The sequence below is a fragment of the Plectropomus leopardus genome, chromosome 4 (assembly GCF_026936395.1).
Source record: "Plectropomus leopardus strain MGB_pleo_1.0 chromosome 4, ASM2693639v1, whole genome shotgun sequence".
NCBI lineage: Eukaryota > Metazoa > Chordata > Actinopteri > Perciformes > Serranidae > Plectropomus > Plectropomus leopardus.
In genome coordinates this window covers 14,036,402-14,054,499 of record NC_142179.1, presented here as the reverse complement: position 1 = coordinate 14,054,499, position 18,098 = coordinate 14,036,402, and the positions used below count along the sequence as shown (strand labels likewise).

The following is an 18,098-nucleotide window of genomic DNA, read 5'->3' as shown; positions in this document are numbered from 1 at the left end:
GTGGTCTGGTGGGTGACCCTTCCCAGGGAGGTGGCCGTCTAGTGCTAATGGGAACAGGACGGGGCAGAGGGTCCAGCTCGATCTCTCCAGCTGCCGAGCGAGTTCCTCATCAATGAGGTTAACATCTGCTCCAGAGAGTCTATGAAGGTGGCGAGAGTGTGGGACCCTCCGCCAACAGAAGCTGAACATGGAACAGGGGCCGTTGATAGGGGGCAGAGTTCAATGATCGGCTCAGCAGGATGCCCCCATCTACCGCTGAGCCCTCCCTTTTGCTGGACACCGTGAAACAAAATGGCCGGCCTGGCCACAGTAGAGACAGAGTTCCCACGACGCCGTCTCTCCCGTTCCTCTGGTGACAAACCGGTGCGGCCCACCTGCATGGGCTCGGCTCCTGAGGTGAGTTCAGAATGGAGACCGGGTTAGCAGGTGGCCCATGCTGATGAACGGAGAAATGGTGTTCAGCCCCTCCAACCGTTGCTCTCTCCTTCTGGCTTGAATCCGCCTGTCTAGCCTCGTGGTCAGTTCAATCAAGCCATCCAATGAGTTGGGAGGTCGGAACGAAACCAGCTCGTCCTTAATGCACGGAGCTAGCCTGCTGAGGAAGGCGTCGCATTGAGCCGCCATGTTCCACTTACTCAGTCGGGCCCGGTTCTGAAGTCGATGGCGAAATCAGCCACCGCTCGGTTCCCCTGTCTCTGGCTCAGAAGACCCCCAGTGGCGCCAGGTCCTGCTGGTACTGGTCGAAAACCTTTTCGTAGTTCCTCCGGCGAAGGACTGGAAGGAGGAACAAGCTTGGCGTCTCTCTCCCATTCCGCGTTCCCCTACAAGCTTGTGCTCTGCCGGTGAGGTATTAATGGTGAAGGCGACTCTGGCTCCCTCCGTGGCGAAGGTGTGTGGCTGCAGGGCAAACAGGATCGAACAGTTCGTCAGGAACGGGTTACAACCCTCTGGATCCCCGGCGTATCGTTCAGGAGCCCCCACCGAGGTTCAGATGCCGGGCTGAGTGTCTGTGGCAAAACAGGTAAAGCTGGGGCTGGTGTTGGTGGAGCATGCTGAGTCAGCGAGAAGCCATCTGTTGCAGGTGGCTAACTGCGTTAGCGCAAGACGCTTCCAACGCCGATTACTACAGCTTCGCTGCGCTCCGAGGTGAGCTGTGCCGTGCTGTTGCAGCATTCCCCGACGCGGGCAAGACGGGACTGGAGAGCGGTGTTGTCTGCTGGGTCCATGTTTGGCCAGATTGTACTGTAACGGGTGTGGTAAGGACCCAGATGCAGTACAACCGTAACCAGGATTAGTTGGTAATGACTTTTATTTAGACCAACACAATTCAGACACAAAGCAAGATGAGGTAATTCAGCAGCACAGTTACGTTCTCGGTCGGAACCCACAACACAGTCTCTGGAGGAGATGAAACGGCTAACGAAGCTGCTGACGCCACTCGGGCGTGGATGTGGAGGAAACCTCAGTAGCACAACAGCTCGACAGCACGTGTGAAGTTACCATCGAGGAGAAGGCGGAAGCGTGGTCGGGGGACAGGCGGAGGTTCGAAGCCAGTGAGCAGTCCGATGATGCAGCGTACCCGATGGGGATGGACCAGGAGGATCGTCGGGGCCAGGCGGAGATGTCTTTACCAGTGAAGCAGATCAGGGACGCCAAAAGCGGAGCTGTGGTCGAGGATAGAAGGCAGGTAGGTTTACCGGGGATCAGGCCCGAGGAGAGCAGGTCGGGGACAGGCAGGTCGGCCGGAGATCTGGCAGGAGAATGCTGGAGAGTCTTGCATAATGCGTGAGAACAATCTGGCAATGAGAGTGTGTGTGTGGCAGGCTTATATACTGGGTTGATTACTGATGAGATGCAGCTGGAGGTGAGTGAGTAGAGCAGGCAGAGTGGGCGTGGTCAGCAGGTAGAGTGAGCAGAGGAAGAGTGAATGGAAAAGTACTGAGAAGGGGGAGAGGAGCAGGAATCGTGACAGTTCTATTTTAAAATTTACTGACAATTTGCTTTTTGTCTTTTTCAATTTCGCCACGCCCCGATACTTTGAAGGAGTAAATCTGAAGTATTTAGCAACACGCATTTCTGACGAAATCTAACACACATGGACGCATCTACCACTGATTTCACCTGGAGTGTTTTACCTGTTGTTTGTCTTATTTTGTCTTATCCTGCTCATCGGGTCATTAAAGGTTGTTTTATTTTCCTTGTTGATATTGTTTTACAGTAAATCTAATGATTATCTGCTTTTCTGCTAAGCACCCTGTGTTTCATTTCATGGATGAAATGAAACACAAGGCCACAGGGGCCTCCTGATACTTTGGGCCCCTAAGGGTATGCCTAGTAGGTCCCTTCAGTAATCCATTCATGCAGACCACTCAACACGTTCTCCTCCAAATTCTTTACATACAGCCACTTTGTCAGTGGACTTGTTCATGTTCAGGGATGGCTAGCCAGTTTTCACTTGTCACATGCATCGTGTCTTTTCAAAATACACTTCTGTTTTCACAGGAACTGTTCATTTCCTGCTATTTTCTGCTCACATGGCTGAAGTCCAGGAAAATGCACCAAAAATTACTATGGCAGTTGCTGGTGTATTTCATACTGCCTCAAAAGCTGCATTGGTGTCTGACACTGACGTCCACTGACAAAGACGTGGTATTTGACAAGTTGGGTAGTTGTCCGCTGTGTCAACAACTACCTCATAGTGTCATAGTGGCACAAAATGTGCCTCTGTGCATCAGTATCTGACACTGAGATCACTGACAAAGCGGCAGCATTTGACTGGTTGGAAGTAAGAACGGGCTTGACACAATGTGGAGCTAGAGTGTATCACTAAAGTTGTTACAATATATTCTGAGGGGGGCATTAATGTGTGTACCAGATCACTTGACAGTACATTCAATAGTTGAAATAGGTAGCTTAATTATTCAAATGTTGCTAAGTCAAGATATATCTCCTGGGAAGCATGAATGTCTATACAAAATTTTATGGCAATGCATGAAATAAGTTGATCGACTTACCACTGCTTTACTGTATTGTTTTCTTTTTTTGTTTCATTTTGAAATGTCTGATAAGTTACTTTGCATTTTGCAGAAATTATTGAAGGTGTTTTAATCTGCAAATGAAAATAAAGTTCAGTAGAACTTTAAAACAACTCAGGCAAACGATAAAAAAACATCATGGGCCCCAAAGTGTTATAACTTTAAATTATTTAAATCTACAGATTATCAGTTTCAATACACCATGTGATCATGTGATTTACGATTACAGTTTGTATTACTAATACAAAATTAACCAGGGGCAATGTGTGTAATTGAAGCTTGTGACGCTAAAATGACACACAAGACGCATCAGTAAGATTTATAAAAAGACTGCAGTTTTTCCCAGTACGCCAAACAGGTTCTGAAGTTGTCAAAACAGGTAAATGTCTGTGGGAGGCTCCGTTTCCTGTTACAGCTAGACCTGGGGACAGTACAAACAAACTGCCATCACACACAGTTCTGGCAGAATCATCAGCTGTCAATCATCTGACAAAAAGATGTATGACAATTAGAAACTAGTTTCTTTCATTTTACGTAAACTGGACATGTTGGTGCACAGCAGAGAGCATTGTGTGCTTGAGGGAGATGAATGAAAGGAACGTCACTGATTTCACATCAACACTGTCAATTTGTCTCACAAGTGATGTGTGTGCTAGCCTACTCGATACATGATTCATGTGAACCATCCTTTAATCTACCTTAACCCTTTGAAACCTGAGTTAAATGGCTTGATTTCTTTCAAAAATGTGGGAAAAAGGCAATGACCAACTTGAGATGAAATGATCCAAAAAAATAGCAATAAATTGATAGAAAGTACAAGAAAATTACCTGAAAATTTGTTGTGGGGAGTGCTTAAATAATTCTTTAACATAATTTTTATTATATTTTCATGACAACAATATAGTTTTCTGGACAGTCTTCCTTGGATTTTTAAAAAATTTTTTTTATATAAGTTTCTAAATCAACTCAGTTCTTGCAATTTACAAAACATGTCTTGACAAGTGTCTCATTGCCTTTTTCCCCCATGTTTCTGAAAAAAATCAAACCAATTCAAACACTTGTAAAAGGCGTTTGAACGGCACAAAAGAAAAGTGATTCTTCTTAAAAGACCAACCTCTGTTGTCTCATCTTGACCCATATTACTATCATGATTAATGTTAATTTCCGGTAAATGGTTGCACCAGAACAAACTGTGCCCTCTGGAAAAAAAAGATGAAAGAAGTTCAAACGCTGGAAAAGTTAAAGTGATTAAAACGGATTATTATGGCTGATTTCTCTGAAGTAGTTCTCTGTGTTGGGTAATTATAATTAGTTTCTCTCACTCACTTTCTTTTTCTCTCTCTCTCTCACACACACACAAAACAAACAAGTTTCGTCAGTGATTCATCCATAAAGGTGTAATTATTTTGAGCGTGGGAGTAATGAAAGCAGACAGCAGAAGTTTTTTTTTGGCAGTGATACATTATGTATTATTTCTCCCATTTTTAATTTACAATAATATCTCTACTACACAAGAAGTAACTGGATTGTCATTCAGCTGTTTTACATGGATGTCTGTAATCTCCGACCTCTTATTTATTTACAGTGTTTTCTGCTATAACTCACTTATTTGAAATGGAGCTCTGAGGTGTGTCATCCCCCCTAATATAGAATACAATTTTGTTTACAGTATGTGCATTAGTATATACATATCTAAGGTCGGAACAAATATGAACTCTACTTTTCATAACCAATATCACCATTCCTCTCCTCCAGAATCTGGATGAAATAGCTAATTAAGTTAAACATAGTTCTCTTTCTGTGACTTTACAGAAATATCACAGCAGTGGGGGTTACGAAGCTTGACTTGGCACTTTAACGAGCCTGATCTGCCTGAGAAGCAGAGGAGCCTCCACAGACGACGGTGTCAGTACTCAGTCTGTCCTCTGGTGGCCACATGCAGCAGGCGCAGCAGCAGCTCAGCAGGCGAGCTCACTGCGGCGCCATGAGCCGGATCTGAGGCCTCGGTCTCCCCCAGACAGTCAGGGTCTACCGCACAGCTCTCTGAGAAAGAGGAGAGGATTTTATTTCTTTCCCCAAACACCAGTTCATATTAGGCTTATTATATTGTCTGAAAATATCAAATGGACTGTACCTGAGTTACAGCAGAGTCCTGAAGCAGCGCAGCGTCCTCCCCCAGATCCACAGGGTCTCCCTCCTGACTGGCAAGGGGTGAGGAGGTAGTTCTCCTCCACACAGTGAGCTGTTTCCGGGGAGCCCAGCAGACAGCCGAGGCCCTCTGCACAGCAGATACTGGGGCCGAAGCAGCGGCCCCTATCTCCGGGGCCACAAGACATGCACTGTTGGAGAATCAGATAGATTTAAGCTTTAATGGGGTGCTACAAATCCAGTGTATTATTGTTGCAATATTATTACTTTTATTTTGGCCGTGAAATCTCTTTTGAGAAGTTATAATGTATACTGCAAGAATATTCATTCTGACTTTCAGTCTTTCAGGATCTGGATCAGGACATCTTTATTATCCTTCGAGGGGCCATTTGTTGTGCAGTAAGCAGTATCATACACACATAAGTAATCAGAAAGATATACCATATACAAGAAATACTAAAAAAAACCCAACACACACACATTGGATGAGTTCAAGAGAAAACAACTTTAAAAAAATCACATGGAATGGTTCTGTGAAATTATTTAAGAGACCTGTGGCTTATATTCAGACAACATTGGTAATAGTTGTACTATAAGCCAAAAAGCTGATTCTTAAGTACAAGAAAAAGGTGGCATATTTTCTGTTGCTCATTTATCTCACTTCAGTTTCCCATGTGTTCATTAACTTGCTTCTCCTCTTGAAATCATGTGGATATTGGTGTTGCAATATACCGGTATTGACGATAAATGTGGTATTGTATTGTTAACTCTTTTGTTTTCCTTATGAGCTACAATTTATCCGATTTTAAGTTCACCATCAAAGAAAAATAAATGATATAATGTTGCCAACTTTAAGATTCCTTACACAACTTAGCTTTGTTTTTCTGTTTTTTTTATTGGTATCACATTTGCCTTTTATTTGGTTCTTGCCAGATATTATGAGGTAAAATGACTGGATTACTCTTTACACACAACTGAACCCAAACCAATTAACCAGTTATATCAAATTTGATTATAAAATGTTTGGTCATTTCATTTTCCCTAATTGCAGACATTAAACTTTCCTTTAGGTTTAGGCAGATAAATCATTACTTAAAATGTCACTGACTCAAACGCAAGTTTATTTATTTATTTATTTATTTTAAGTCAAAGAGGATGACAGAAAAAAGTGATCCTCACCTGTCTTATCCCAGTCTCCGGCAGCGCTCGTTTCCCTCCTCGCGGGCAGTTCTGGATGTAACAGGCGGATGAGAGCGCGAGCAGTCCCAGGACGCACAGGGGGAACAAGGAGTGAGGCATCGCTGCTGGTTGTGGATGAGCCGCGCACCGGTATGTCCTCTGCCCGGGTGGATGTGTGACTGCTGCCCCGGTAGATTCCTCACTTATAAGCAGATGGACATGATCCGACAAAGCGTCTCAAACTCGTATCTGACGTCAGCTTCGTGCTGTTGTGCTCTCCACGGGCACGCGCGCCCGAAGGCCACCTGCGTGCGTTTGCGCGAGAGGTCGCAGCAGATATGGCTTTGCATCAGATGTGTGTCATCTAACAAATCTACACAAGAAAAACAGCGCTGACAGCAGAAGATGCCTTTTCTGTATTCACGACTGCGCCACACTTATTTGGAGCAACTTTGGTGAATAATTTCGGACCGCAGGAGGGCACACACTGAAAAATGGCAGAACATGAACAATTAATTATTCTTGTGGACAACTAATAAGATTTACTGCAGTAAGCGCACTGATTAAGTACATTTCATGGTGATCATGCACAATTTAGCTGTCAAGCATATCCACTGTTTATCACCCTGGGACAGACATTTTTGAATTTTGTCACATGGAGGAAACCATCATGACAACCTCAGGGTGACCCCAATTATCCCCCTAATGTGATTTAAAACTATTAAATAGCACAACAACATTAGCATTTGAAATAAACATAAATATCTGGAATTCATTATTCTGTTCAGTGTCTTGTTGCATGCTTTGGGATGTTTCTCACCTATTAGCTGTTGTGATGCTGATTAACAAGTAAAAGCTAAATGGCAAAACTGAGCATCAGAGGCAGCAGGTGTGAAGGAGATCAATCAATAAATTTTAAAAAAAAGAATATATATAGATAGATAGATAAATGGGGTCTTTACATTACTGTACTCCTGAATAGTATGCAATAAAAAGTTCAAAATAATTCAAAAACTGTTCTTCTCACAAAGACAAATAACACCCAATACCCATAGCATGAAGTAAAAAAAAATAGATAAAGTTTTTTTTTTTTTTTTTAACATTTCTGCAGCCCAGCAACAGAAGAAAATGTTGTCATTGTTTCTGCAATCCAGAGAAACTTAATCCAAGACGCCTACTAAGCAGCAAACCACTGCAGATCTTTGTTTTAAGACCAACAAACAACAAAACTGGTTGTGCAGTTTTTTTTACAGAGAGAATGTTGCTTTACCTGCAGGGATAATGGACCAAAAAGCTGTTTTTTTTAACCAAGACCTCGCAGAATTTCCTGCTGGGATAGAAGCCCAAAAGGCAATGTTTTTTTTCAAGATTTATCCCTGATTACCTGCTTGGTCAGTGGGAAGAAAAGCAATGGTTTTGTATCAAGACGTTAAGTTTTAACAAATGCTATATAATAATGTGCAAATGTAACATATCCAAACGTAGAATGGCAACATTTTTTATGGTAATTGAGTTGCTGTCATGGCTAAAACAGAAAAATAAGCTCATTGGTCAATATTCCAAGTAGGAGCTGTGATAAATAACCCTCCAATACATAGCATCATTTAAGTGCTTTATTTACCACTTGTAGCTGTAACAGTCAAGCTGATGTCTCCATTTCACATGCAAGAACAACTGATTCAGCCTTTGCTCATACTGAGCGGATATAGGATCATGACCTTTGGTTAAGCTTATTGTTGTCAGGGGAACCAACACATAAATTATGCTGTTTATGATTGAAAAACCCAATAAATGCTGTTTTTCCTGACTTTGGTCTGTTCAACCCTTTTGTGCATGCAATAACAACCTTATCAGAGGTAATTAGTGTTAAGTGTTAAGAGGTAGAAAATAAATAAGTGGGCAAGGACAGTCTGGAGGACTTTTAGTGTCTTCTTGGAGACATTGTGCACACATTTAGTTCCTAACACCTAATAGGAAAAACTGTGAACGGCAACAATAAATAAAACTAGACAGTGAATGTAGGGGGTGATAAAGGCAGTGAGTGAAATGACAGAAACAGGACTGAATTATCACAGCTTATAGAAATTATAGAAAATACTACCTGATAAACACTTGCCTTGTGGAAATTCATGCCAGCATATTAAGTTCAATATCAACCCACCAAAAATGTAATCAAAAAGTAGAACACAGTCAGTCCTTTTCATTTACATTTTCTGCCCGAATGAACTCTTAATAAAACAAAACCTATACAAGAGTGTTGGGAATGTTCACCGTTGAATGAGGTGAAGAGCTGAGATTGACCCGTGTGTTTCTTCACAATGACCACACAACCTTGGGTGAACTCTATTTCCACTTTCATTATTGTGGCCTCTTGCTCCCAGTGCTCCTGTCCCTCAATCGTTTTTGTACGTCTTACACATCCAGGGTCTGTACAAAAGCTGCAGAACCAAGGCTGCAACTGCTCAATGAAAAGGCTAAGACAGGGAGAGGGGGTGGAAGAGAACATTTTTCTTTTATGCACGATATTTGTAAAGGTCTCTGCTTTAAGTGACATTAAAAATAGTTGATTTAGCGATGTCGCTGGTCCGAGGACATTGTAAGAAATTAGAGCTGGACAATGTATCAATATCATGACATGAGACTAGATACCGTCTTAGATTTTTTTCATATTGCAATATATTTACCTATTGTCTTTTCCTGTTGTCTGTTTAAGAGACTGCATTTAATAATGCAGCCTCTTAAACAGACAACAGGAAAAGACAATAGTTATGATGTAATTTTTCAGAACTTAACTGACTATTCGATCTGTTCTATTATTTGCCTTTACCAACAGTCTTTATATTCCCATTACTGATGATTATATATTAAAAAAATCTTACTGTGGAAATATTTTGTGAAAGCACCAATAGTCAAACCTACAATATCAGTGCAATATCAATATCAAGGTAGTTAGTCAAAAATATATTTGATTTTTTTTTTAAATATATGTATCACTCGCCCCTAACTGGCTTTCTTTAAAAATCAACCAAAACTGGAGAGAAGTTATTTGTAAGTTGGAGGTACTTTAGGTCAAAATATTGTGATATTTGGCTTCTTCCATGTTGTCCTGTCCGATAAAGAAATATTTTCACAGCTTGACTGAAAGTACTTGTAATGAGTGTGAATAAGAAATAATACAGAAATATTACAAAATAATGCAACAGCTGAGAAGTGAAGGATAACTAATGTCATGGAAATTGTTGTTGAAGACTAATTTGGCAGTTGATATAATCCAATTTATTCTCACACATCTGTGCAGACAGCTGACAGGAGAAGTTTGCCTTCAGGGCTTTCTGACAGAAAACCTATACTTGGTTAGGTTTAGGAAAAAGATTATAGTTTGGGATAAAAACATATACATTTCTGACAGAAAACCCAGAAGGCAAACTTCTCTCATGTAGATGAGGATTAATGGCATGACATTGGTTCCCAACCTGGGGGACACGACCCAAAGACCAAGGCCTTCTTGATTTTAAGAGGTGGAAGAAAATTAAAAAAAAAAGAAGAATAAAATAAAAATACAATAGGTCTATATCTCAGCATTTAATTCATTTCTATTAAGAAAAAAAAATGGTTTTTTTTAATATTTAAGTTGAAATTATTATTCAAAATATATATTTTGCAGGATAAGCGAACAGTGAAGTCTTGGAACATGAGCTATACTGAGAGAGCCGTCACTCCTACCTAACCGCCTCGTCTTGCTTTAGAAAAGTATGCAGGTCAGCCATCAAGAAAAATGGCCAAACCATCAACAGAAAATGATCAATCAAATTTCATCCACATCTCTGATTTTACACAAACGTCCTACAGTTAACTGCTTTCACAATTTTGTACAGTTTATCAGTTGTTCTGTGCTGTTATTGTTTCCATTCCATACAACATAAATATTCATGAAATATGCCTCCTAGTTACGGGGCTTTTAACTTACTCAATGATTTAAAAATGTGTTCCTGAAGGAAAAACACTGCTGTATATCTAAGAGGGGAATGTAGCATCAAACCAAGAAAAGAATCCATCAGTACAATTTTTCCAGGATCTGCAACCTTCAGCTATAAATGTGTTTTCTTCCCACTTTGACTTCAACATGGTCGCAATGCTAGAAGCCACATCTGGAGTACAATACCATCCTTACCTTGACAACAACAGGTCTTTTCACAGCATCTGTCACTGATGCACACGGATGATGTCACTGCGTGGAGAAGGGCTTTGGCAGGCTGGACACAAGATGTGATTGGATGTTGACACAGTAACAGAGTTTAGTGGTTGTGAATCCCTCCGCAGACAGGAACCGCAGAGCAAGTGTCCGCAGGTTAGACGGTATGTGGATGATGCAGATTTGGAATAAACGGAGACCGAACAGGAACATGCGGAGCACGTCTTCTCACCTGGCAAGAAAAGAAGAAGTTAATCAGATAGTCAATGGAATTTTATTGATTTAATATTACTCATCCAAAACACTTTACACATTCCCATACTGTTAGACTGTTAATACAGTACTAAAGTCATTCACATGTTTTTAAAAGCATTTCACGCGTTCTTCTGTTATGTGTCGTAGACTAAGTCTAGTCTAAGGCATAAATGAAAGGGGATATGGAACACCGGGAGAAAATAAATGTGTCACAAACCGTGACACATAGACACATAGTAGGTCTATGTTATGTCGATAGCTATAGAAATTAAATTTGCCTTCATGTTACTTTTATGAAAGGCATCCACAGACGATTACTATGACAATTTTATTACACACAACAAAATTCCATGACTTGGCCAAAACTTTCAACAATTTTGACTAATTCCACGACTTTTCCAGGCATGAAAAATGTGATTTTGATTTTCCTAGAATACCTCTCATCAATGAATCAGCCAGGTGTTTTGTACATGTGTTTGTGAGAAAGAAAGGGATTTATTTCGAGTTCTGGATATCAATATTATGCTGCAATTTGAGAAGTAAAATATCCAAGTTGTTAACTTTCTTTTTGCTGTATCACCTTTGAATCCACTGATATCACTTCTATAGAACTAAAAAGACTATAGTTATCAACTTTTAAAAGGGAGAAAGATACAACCTTTTTAAAGCCACCTTTCACATTTTGTATCTTTTGACATTAAAACATTTTTGGACGGAGTGTTTCAAAGACTTTTCTTAAAACCTACCTGTTGGCATGCTGGAAGTGCCTGCACTCTGACTGTGCTGAGATGTCTTCAGTGGTTCAGAGCCAGCTCGTCTCTGTTGGGGTAAGTTTGAGGTGAAGGAGGGTCGGCCCTGCAGGGCGGAGAAGAGGGCCTCATCAAGACTGTCTGACAAACGCTGCTCATGAGAGCTGCAGCTGGGGACTGAAGTAGGAGGGGGATGGAGTAATTATCAACAAAACACATAAGTCAGCAGGAAATATGGTGAAGACATGTTTTACGTCAGGTTCACACTGGATGCGGGAGCAGTGCACGACGGCAACCTCACACCGTACTGAAGCGTGTTTCACACTCGCGGTGTTCACACTGGCACCGTTGTGGCTGTGAGTTCTGCATTTCCACATTTACAAGCACACATTCCACTCAGCTGTGAAGTCGTGCAAGCTCCTGCAATGTCAACAACACGGTTTTGCAAATATTTCAAAATGTCAACAACTGATGGGATTCTGTCAACAGAGACATTGTCAGAGGACTTATATTTTGAAATGGGAGCAGGACAGGCTGAATAAAACAGACGTCTTCAGTTTCACTGTCAATTCCTGCTGACAACTGCGTGCGGCATGCAGAAAAAAAATGGCGAGCCACCGTTTCTCTAGATGCACTGTGGCTGTACTAACTTGGTAACACGGGTGCGAAAAAAACAGAAAAATCTGGTTCAGCCATGAGCGTGCAATGCTTCCTCGTCCGGTGTGAACGCGGTGTTACAGAACAAATGCTCACCTGAAACTGCATCGAATCTTGGTCTTTTTGTTTGAGGTAGCAGTTGCTTCTCAGCCGTCAAATCATCTGTCAATTTTTTGGAAATTCCATTTAGATCTGTTTTTTTTCTTCTCTCCAAATCTGATTTACTGTCTGCGCTGTCTTCAGGCCGGGAGTTAAATGTGAGATTCCGATTATCCGATGAATGTCCCCGTCCGGTGTCTTCCATTTGTGTGGTCCTGTTTGTGTTTCTGCTTCCCGCATTATATTGATTATCAGTATTGTTTATTGAGCTCTCACTGAGACACTGGGAGTACTGGGACTGTCCATCTACCTTGGAGGCTACAAGTCTTGAGGCCTGTGGGTTCTCTCCCTCCCCTCGTCTCCCCAACACCCCGTCTTTCCTCACCATCCCACTCTGCAGGAGGAAGTGGTCAATGCGGCCTTTCAGTGTGGGGTTAGGAAGAGGCTGGGAGGTTGAGGTAAACGGGACGCCAGTGAAGGGGTCATTTGGGGGTCGGCCCCAAGTTGCTTCCCTTTTCTGGTGCTCCTCCAGTGTGCTGTTGTCCACTGACACACCGCTGGGCAGCAGCATGGGCAGCATCATCACCTCCTGGGTTATGGGGTCAAGGAACTCTTCGGGGATGGAAGGATCGCTTGAGTCAGAAAAAAGGTTATTAAACAGGTTATTATGAACATTGTAAAAAAATGACATCCTTTATTGATGCAGATTAAATGGGTATTTATTGTTTTAAAGGCTTCATAAACACATACCTTGGAGGTGTGGCAGCTTGCATTGATGGTTTTGTCTGGCTCACAGAAGACGCAAAAAACACAGGTCTTGGCAGCTGTCTTTTACTGGCCTCGTGGACTCTTTTAATCCTCTCCACTTCTTCTGCAGGGCAGCAGCGAGCAGGTTGCCCCCACACAGCCAAAGCCTTGAGCCCCAGAGCAGACGCTGCACCGCCCCATGGCACGCTCACGCGAAGTTGTGTCACAGCGCCTAATGAGAGCAGACCCCGACTCCACAACTCCTCTTGCCGACAGTTCGCAGGTTTTGGAGTTGGTGTGGAGAGAAACGGGGGCCTGGGGCTAAAATTTGAACGTGTAAAACAAACTTGAGTTTCCTCCCTCAGTTCGCATCGACCTACCAGTTTAAACTCTGGTCCTGGATTACTGGATTCAGTGTTTGACTGACACTTGAAAGCATGGCCTCTTTGTTGAGGCTCATCTGGAGCTTCTTCAGCCCACTGTTGGGCCTGAAGCCTCCAATGATGGCCGTTACTCTGGCGAGATTTACTGTCCTGCTCTTGTTGTTTTTGTCTGCTCTGTTTCCGGTCCATTACCTGCATTTGTTGCCTTGGCTGAACCTGTTCCTGGCCTTGGTCTGTATTCTGGGAGGGTAGAGGATCAGAGCTGGTGCTGATCTCCAGTCTCTTGCAGGCCTGTCCTCGGTCCATCCCCCAGGGCCACAGCTCCACATCCACCCTGCACAGCTCCACCTGGAAGCCAAACTTCAACGTCACCTGTAAAGAGAAAGTGGACGTCACTCAATTAATTACAGAGATTACTTTATTACTTGTGTTGCCACAGATCCTACACACTTTTTCAAGTTTTGCAAATATTAAGATGCTAAAAAAACATAATATGGATGCTGTTAGAATTAAAAGATAGCACAAGATAAGCTTTTGAGTGAGTAGGTAAGTGTGTGTATGTGTGTGTGTGTGTGTATAGAAGCACTTAATCATGACCTTCTCAGGAATTTTTACACTCCTGAACTGTAGATGTATAGAGGAGCCACATGATGCCCACATGGGTTAGAATATGCTTTGTGTATTTTTTCCTTAACTATTAGTAAAAAAGTAAACCAAAGTAAGCCAGGCAGCATTACATTACCTGTACAGGTGGACGCAAGAAGTACTCGAGCTTGAAGCCCCGCCGCCGTAGAGCCGGGTCGGCTGACACAAGGTTTGTGACATCATAGCCATCTGCACACAGCTGCAGTTGAAAAACAAATCGAATAGAAATTTAAATAAATATGCAGCACTAGCTAACATTCAACAATGATTTTTTTCTTAAGTGGACAGCAGACAAATGCAAGCAAAACAAGTCATCAAAATGATTTAAACCATTTCATCAGGTTTTCAATTTTAAATCAGTGTCTGTCCAACCTGAAAAAAGGTTAATTTTTAAGCCTAATGTTAGTCATGGTGTTAATTTCACATTTACATTACAGAGGGCTTGTCTCCTTGTAAATATGGCTAAGAGCGGCACACTCAAGTGAGACTAAACACCATAAACGTTACAGGAAACTGTAAAAAAAAAAAAAAAAAAATCACCTGGAAGGTGAAGGTTACAATGTAAAAGACCATGAAGAAAAAGTGAGGTATAGGATGAGTAAAAAAATATAATCGAACATGTTTTATCCTGAGTGTGGAGAAAAAACAGTAATAATCGGATTACAAAAAGTACAATAAAAAAGAACATCACAAGGTCATTTGTGATTCAGTCGCCCACACACCACTTAGTCCCTCTGCTTCTTTATTCTATGTCCTCCATCTCTCTCCTTTGCTGTTTCGTGTCCATCTAAGCCGATTCTTCCTGCTCGTCTCAACACATATGGGACCTTTTCATTAACTTTGTAAAGGATGAATAAGGTGAGTGCAGTTACATGCGCTCTCTCCTCAATGGGAACAATTGAAAAAAGAAAAAACGTACGTGAACACAGGCCCTGGGACATTACCAAGCTTAGAAATTAGGGATTTCGCTCATTTTATGTACCAACAAACCGCTGCTAACAATCGTTAGTCTACATGTCACTTACCAGCAGCAGATTTCCACACAGGAAAGCATTGTACATGTTAAATTAAAAAATACAATACAGTACAGGTCCAGTTACGTCACAGGCCCATTAAATGTGTCGCACCTTGTTGCAATGGACTGTTGTACAAAAGGGTGGCAGACAGAGATTCACGACCATGTTCTCCAACCTGCAAAGACACAGATTGCTTTTAGAGCTATATATGTTCCTTTACGTCAACTATAGTCAGTTTATAGTTCAAGGTAAAAAAAGTATTGAATGAAAACATCTCCTCCAACACTGACTCACATTGGTAAACCAGCATTGTTAGAAAGTAATCACATTTTTTGTGTGTTTACAGTACACCTTTTGTAAAGTACTTTGACAACATGACCTTCATTGACTAACTGACTCACCTACCATCTTCAAGGTTCAACAGTGAGTTCAACAATGTAAGCCCATACCAAAGTTGCACCAATTTATCGGCCGCACGGTGGTATTAGTATTACCAATATTTGCCTTGTTGCCATCGCCTATCGGCCTTTTCTGTTGTGTCCCATCAATTTTGTGCCGCCTAATAAGCATGGCTCGAGACTAACGTCGTCCCGGGGACAATAGAAAACATGTTTTGAATAAACAGATCGACATGCCAGGAGACGCACCGTGTTTTAACCCTGATGATGCGACAGTGCAAACAACAAATCTGAATTGACACTGGCAGGAGACGAGCCAGTTAACATTAGCCAAATGTAATCATGTAAAATGCAGTTTTTGCAGAGAGACTTGAATTAAAACAGTTGTTTGAAGGAGAAATTTGTTAATGTTTATACAGCAATATAATAATAGATATTGGAGAGGGATTTATGATATTATTATTATTATTATTATTAGATAGTAAAAATACTTTTAAAGCAGTTTTTCATGTAATAAGAGGTCCAATATGTATGACTGATTTTTTTTTTTTATGAATGAAGATTTCTTTATGTCCCTGGAACAAAAGGAGAAATATATAACAACAAAAACAAATTAAACAACAACAAAAAACATCAATATCTAATTGTTATTGTAAACATTGGTATCAGCCTGAATAGCACATTCACACTAATTGTTGTTACATACTGAAAAAAAACTGCAACTTCCATTTACATTTGTCATTTGGCCACTTAGTCCAAGTACAATTCAACAAAATGGTAACATTCATGGTAATTCAACACAGAAAATAAATTATCCATGAAGAACACATGGCTGCCACAAAGGTTGTTGCTGAAATATTTAGCTGACAAATCGATTAGTCACAAAATATTATGAACGGCTAAACAATCAATGAATTGTGTAATTTAGCTTCTTAAATGTGTCTTAATCTTAAATGTTTATTTTTTTTGTAAATTAAATATCTTTGGGTTTGCTTTGCTGCTATTTTTGTCATATATTAAAGTCATCCATATCTATGGTTTAACTCCCAGTCGGGAAAAAAATAAATAAATGAATAAACAGAATATACCTGAAATTGTGGTGGCAATTTTAACCTTTTTTTTTCTGTATGATTGGTTGGTATAAAGATGAAGATGGATGGATACTGAAAATCAAGCGTGCCTCAAGCACGTTAGATTTACAAATAACTGAGTCCTTTGCTGACTCGTTTATTATTCAGCTTAACGTTACTGTACACTGCTAACACAAACCCTTAAATTAATGTTGCATTTCATCTCGGGAACTGACTGTATTACGTTGTAATTATCTGTACAAATTGAAAAATATTCATGATTGTAAGGCTGGAGGTTTTAGGCCTCACAAATAACTTAATTACCGGTCAAAACATTGCACTGTATATTTTAACAAAGCCAACCTGAACGTATCGTTCATAGTTAAGCTCGCTGTCACAGTATGTAACGCATTACAGGCATGTTAGGCTAATAACGTTACGCTATACGTAGCTATCAATATGATGTTGGCTGTGTTAACATTACCTCAGTAAACTAAGGCAGACAAACCTTACGTTTCTTGCTCGCTGACAAACGTGCCTGTTTTGACTCTTTATTTAGCTCCTTCGACAAACTCTGGAGGAAAGCTAACAGCTCCTAGCCATTAGCTAACTTATCCGGAAAAACTATGGAAGCCGAGAAAGGACATACTTTTCATTTGTACTTGCGAGATTCACCATTGTCCAATTGATGCAACAGGTGTTGAGTAAATTAAGCAAGAAATTATATTTATGGGGTTCTTACCTCGCCAAAACCCTTTAAAAATTTATACTTGGTCATCTCTAACTATATTTTAGATATCTACAAATGCATGTTAAATAGAATATGGTTTTATATTCAGTATCATATTACTTTTATTTCATTTTTTAAATTATTTATTTTTAATTGATTTCTTATTTATCTTTTTGCCATTAGTTATATATATTAGAATTTTTTTTTTTTTTTTTTTTAAATATAATTCAGAGATGTATCACCTCAACATAAAGGTCAACAGGGTCACTAGTTTTTACAAGATGCAAACCTGCAGCTTGCATCATTTCCAAGACATATCAGTGGGATGCATACTGTTTCCAGGGAACACCCAAGACTTCTTTGGTCTAAGGACTATTTACTACAACTTTTTAATTTCAGTACCAACTTTATTAGAGTCAACAGTGGTTCCCAAAATTTTTGGTTTATAATCGCATGAAACAATATTATGTCTACTTGCAACCCCTGAACTTACAGTATGGAAAGTTTTGACGTACTTTTACATGAGAACATTGATTTTATTCCACTTCTTTACACTTTTATTTCACTACAGCTCAGAGGGAATTTTTTTACTCCACTACATTTATATGACAGCTTTAGTTCATCGCTGATTTACAGTTTAAGATTTTACATACAAAGCGTATGACAGCCTATAAGATAAGATGCATCGCTACAGATTAAACTACCCGAGAGCACCAGAAGTAGTTAGATATCATCTACCTATACCTGCTCAAATTCTAATTCATTTGTGACATATTATACTTTATTCTGCATAAC

General features: G+C 40.6%; 2 protein-coding genes across 8 annotated transcripts; both read right to left on the bottom strand.

Annotated features, from left to right (window-relative positions):
* Positions 1-4,147: 4,147 nt before the first annotated feature.
* avp (arginine vasopressin) lies at positions 4,148-6,497 on the bottom strand. Its single transcript, XM_042487916.2, has 3 exons — positions 6,363-6,497; positions 5,170-5,374; positions 4,148-5,078 (listed from the first exon to the last, which is right to left on the bottom strand). Exons 1-3 carry the CDS (start codon positions 6,480-6,482, stop codon positions 4,942-4,944), a joined length of 462 nt encoding a protein of 153 aa, XP_042343850.2. The 5' UTR covers positions 6,483-6,497; the 3' UTR covers positions 4,148-4,941.
* Positions 6,498-6,712: 215 nt separating this feature from the next.
* ubox5 (U-box domain containing 5) lies at positions 6,713-17,218 on the bottom strand. Of its 7 annotated transcripts, none has more exons than XM_088076620.1 (8): positions 17,058-17,190; positions 15,217-15,280; positions 14,187-14,288; positions 13,065-13,816; positions 12,312-12,946; positions 11,556-11,735; positions 10,534-10,786; positions 6,713-6,849 (listed from the first exon to the last, which is right to left on the bottom strand). In XM_088076620.1, exons 2-7 carry the CDS (start codon positions 15,268-15,270, stop codon positions 10,566-10,568), a joined length of 1,944 nt encoding a protein of 647 aa, XP_087932746.1. In that variant the 5' UTR covers positions 15,271-15,280; positions 17,058-17,190; the 3' UTR covers positions 6,713-6,849; positions 10,534-10,565. The 7 variants fall into 7 exon arrangements, 6 of the variants coding, with proteins under 6 accessions (XP_087932746.1, XP_042343846.2, XP_087932744.1 ...); XM_042487912.2 differs by lacking the exon at positions 6,713-6,849 and adding an exon at positions 7,958-8,836; XM_088076618.1 differs by lacking the exon at positions 6,713-6,849 and having other exon boundaries at positions 7,958-10,786; positions 17,082-17,218.
* Positions 17,219-18,098: the final 880 nt, after the last annotated feature.

Coding starts and splice junctions, on each gene's coding strand:
- avp (XM_042487916.2), bottom strand. CDS start 6,482: ATGCCTCACTCCTTGTTCCCCCTGTGCGTCCTGGGACTGCTCGCGCTC. Junction 5,375..6,362: donor CGGAGACTGGGATAAGACAG/GTGAGGATCACT, acceptor ATTCTCCAACAG/TGCATGTCTTGTGGCCCCGG. Junction 5,079..5,169: donor AGGACTCTGCTGTAACTCAG/GTACAGTCCATT, acceptor CCTCTTTCTCAG/AGAGCTGTGCGGTAGACCCT.
- ubox5 (XM_088076618.1), bottom strand. CDS start 15,270: ATGGTCGTGAATCTCTGTCTGCCACCCTTTTGTACAACAGTCCATTGC. Junction 13,817..14,186: donor TCTTGCGTCCACCTGTACAG/GTAATGTAATGC, acceptor TTCTCTTTACAG/GTGACGTTGAAGTTTGGCTT. Junction 11,736..12,311: donor AAGATTCGATGCAGTTTCAG/GTGAGCATTTGT, acceptor CTCCTACTTCAG/TCCCCAGCTGCAGCTCTCAT.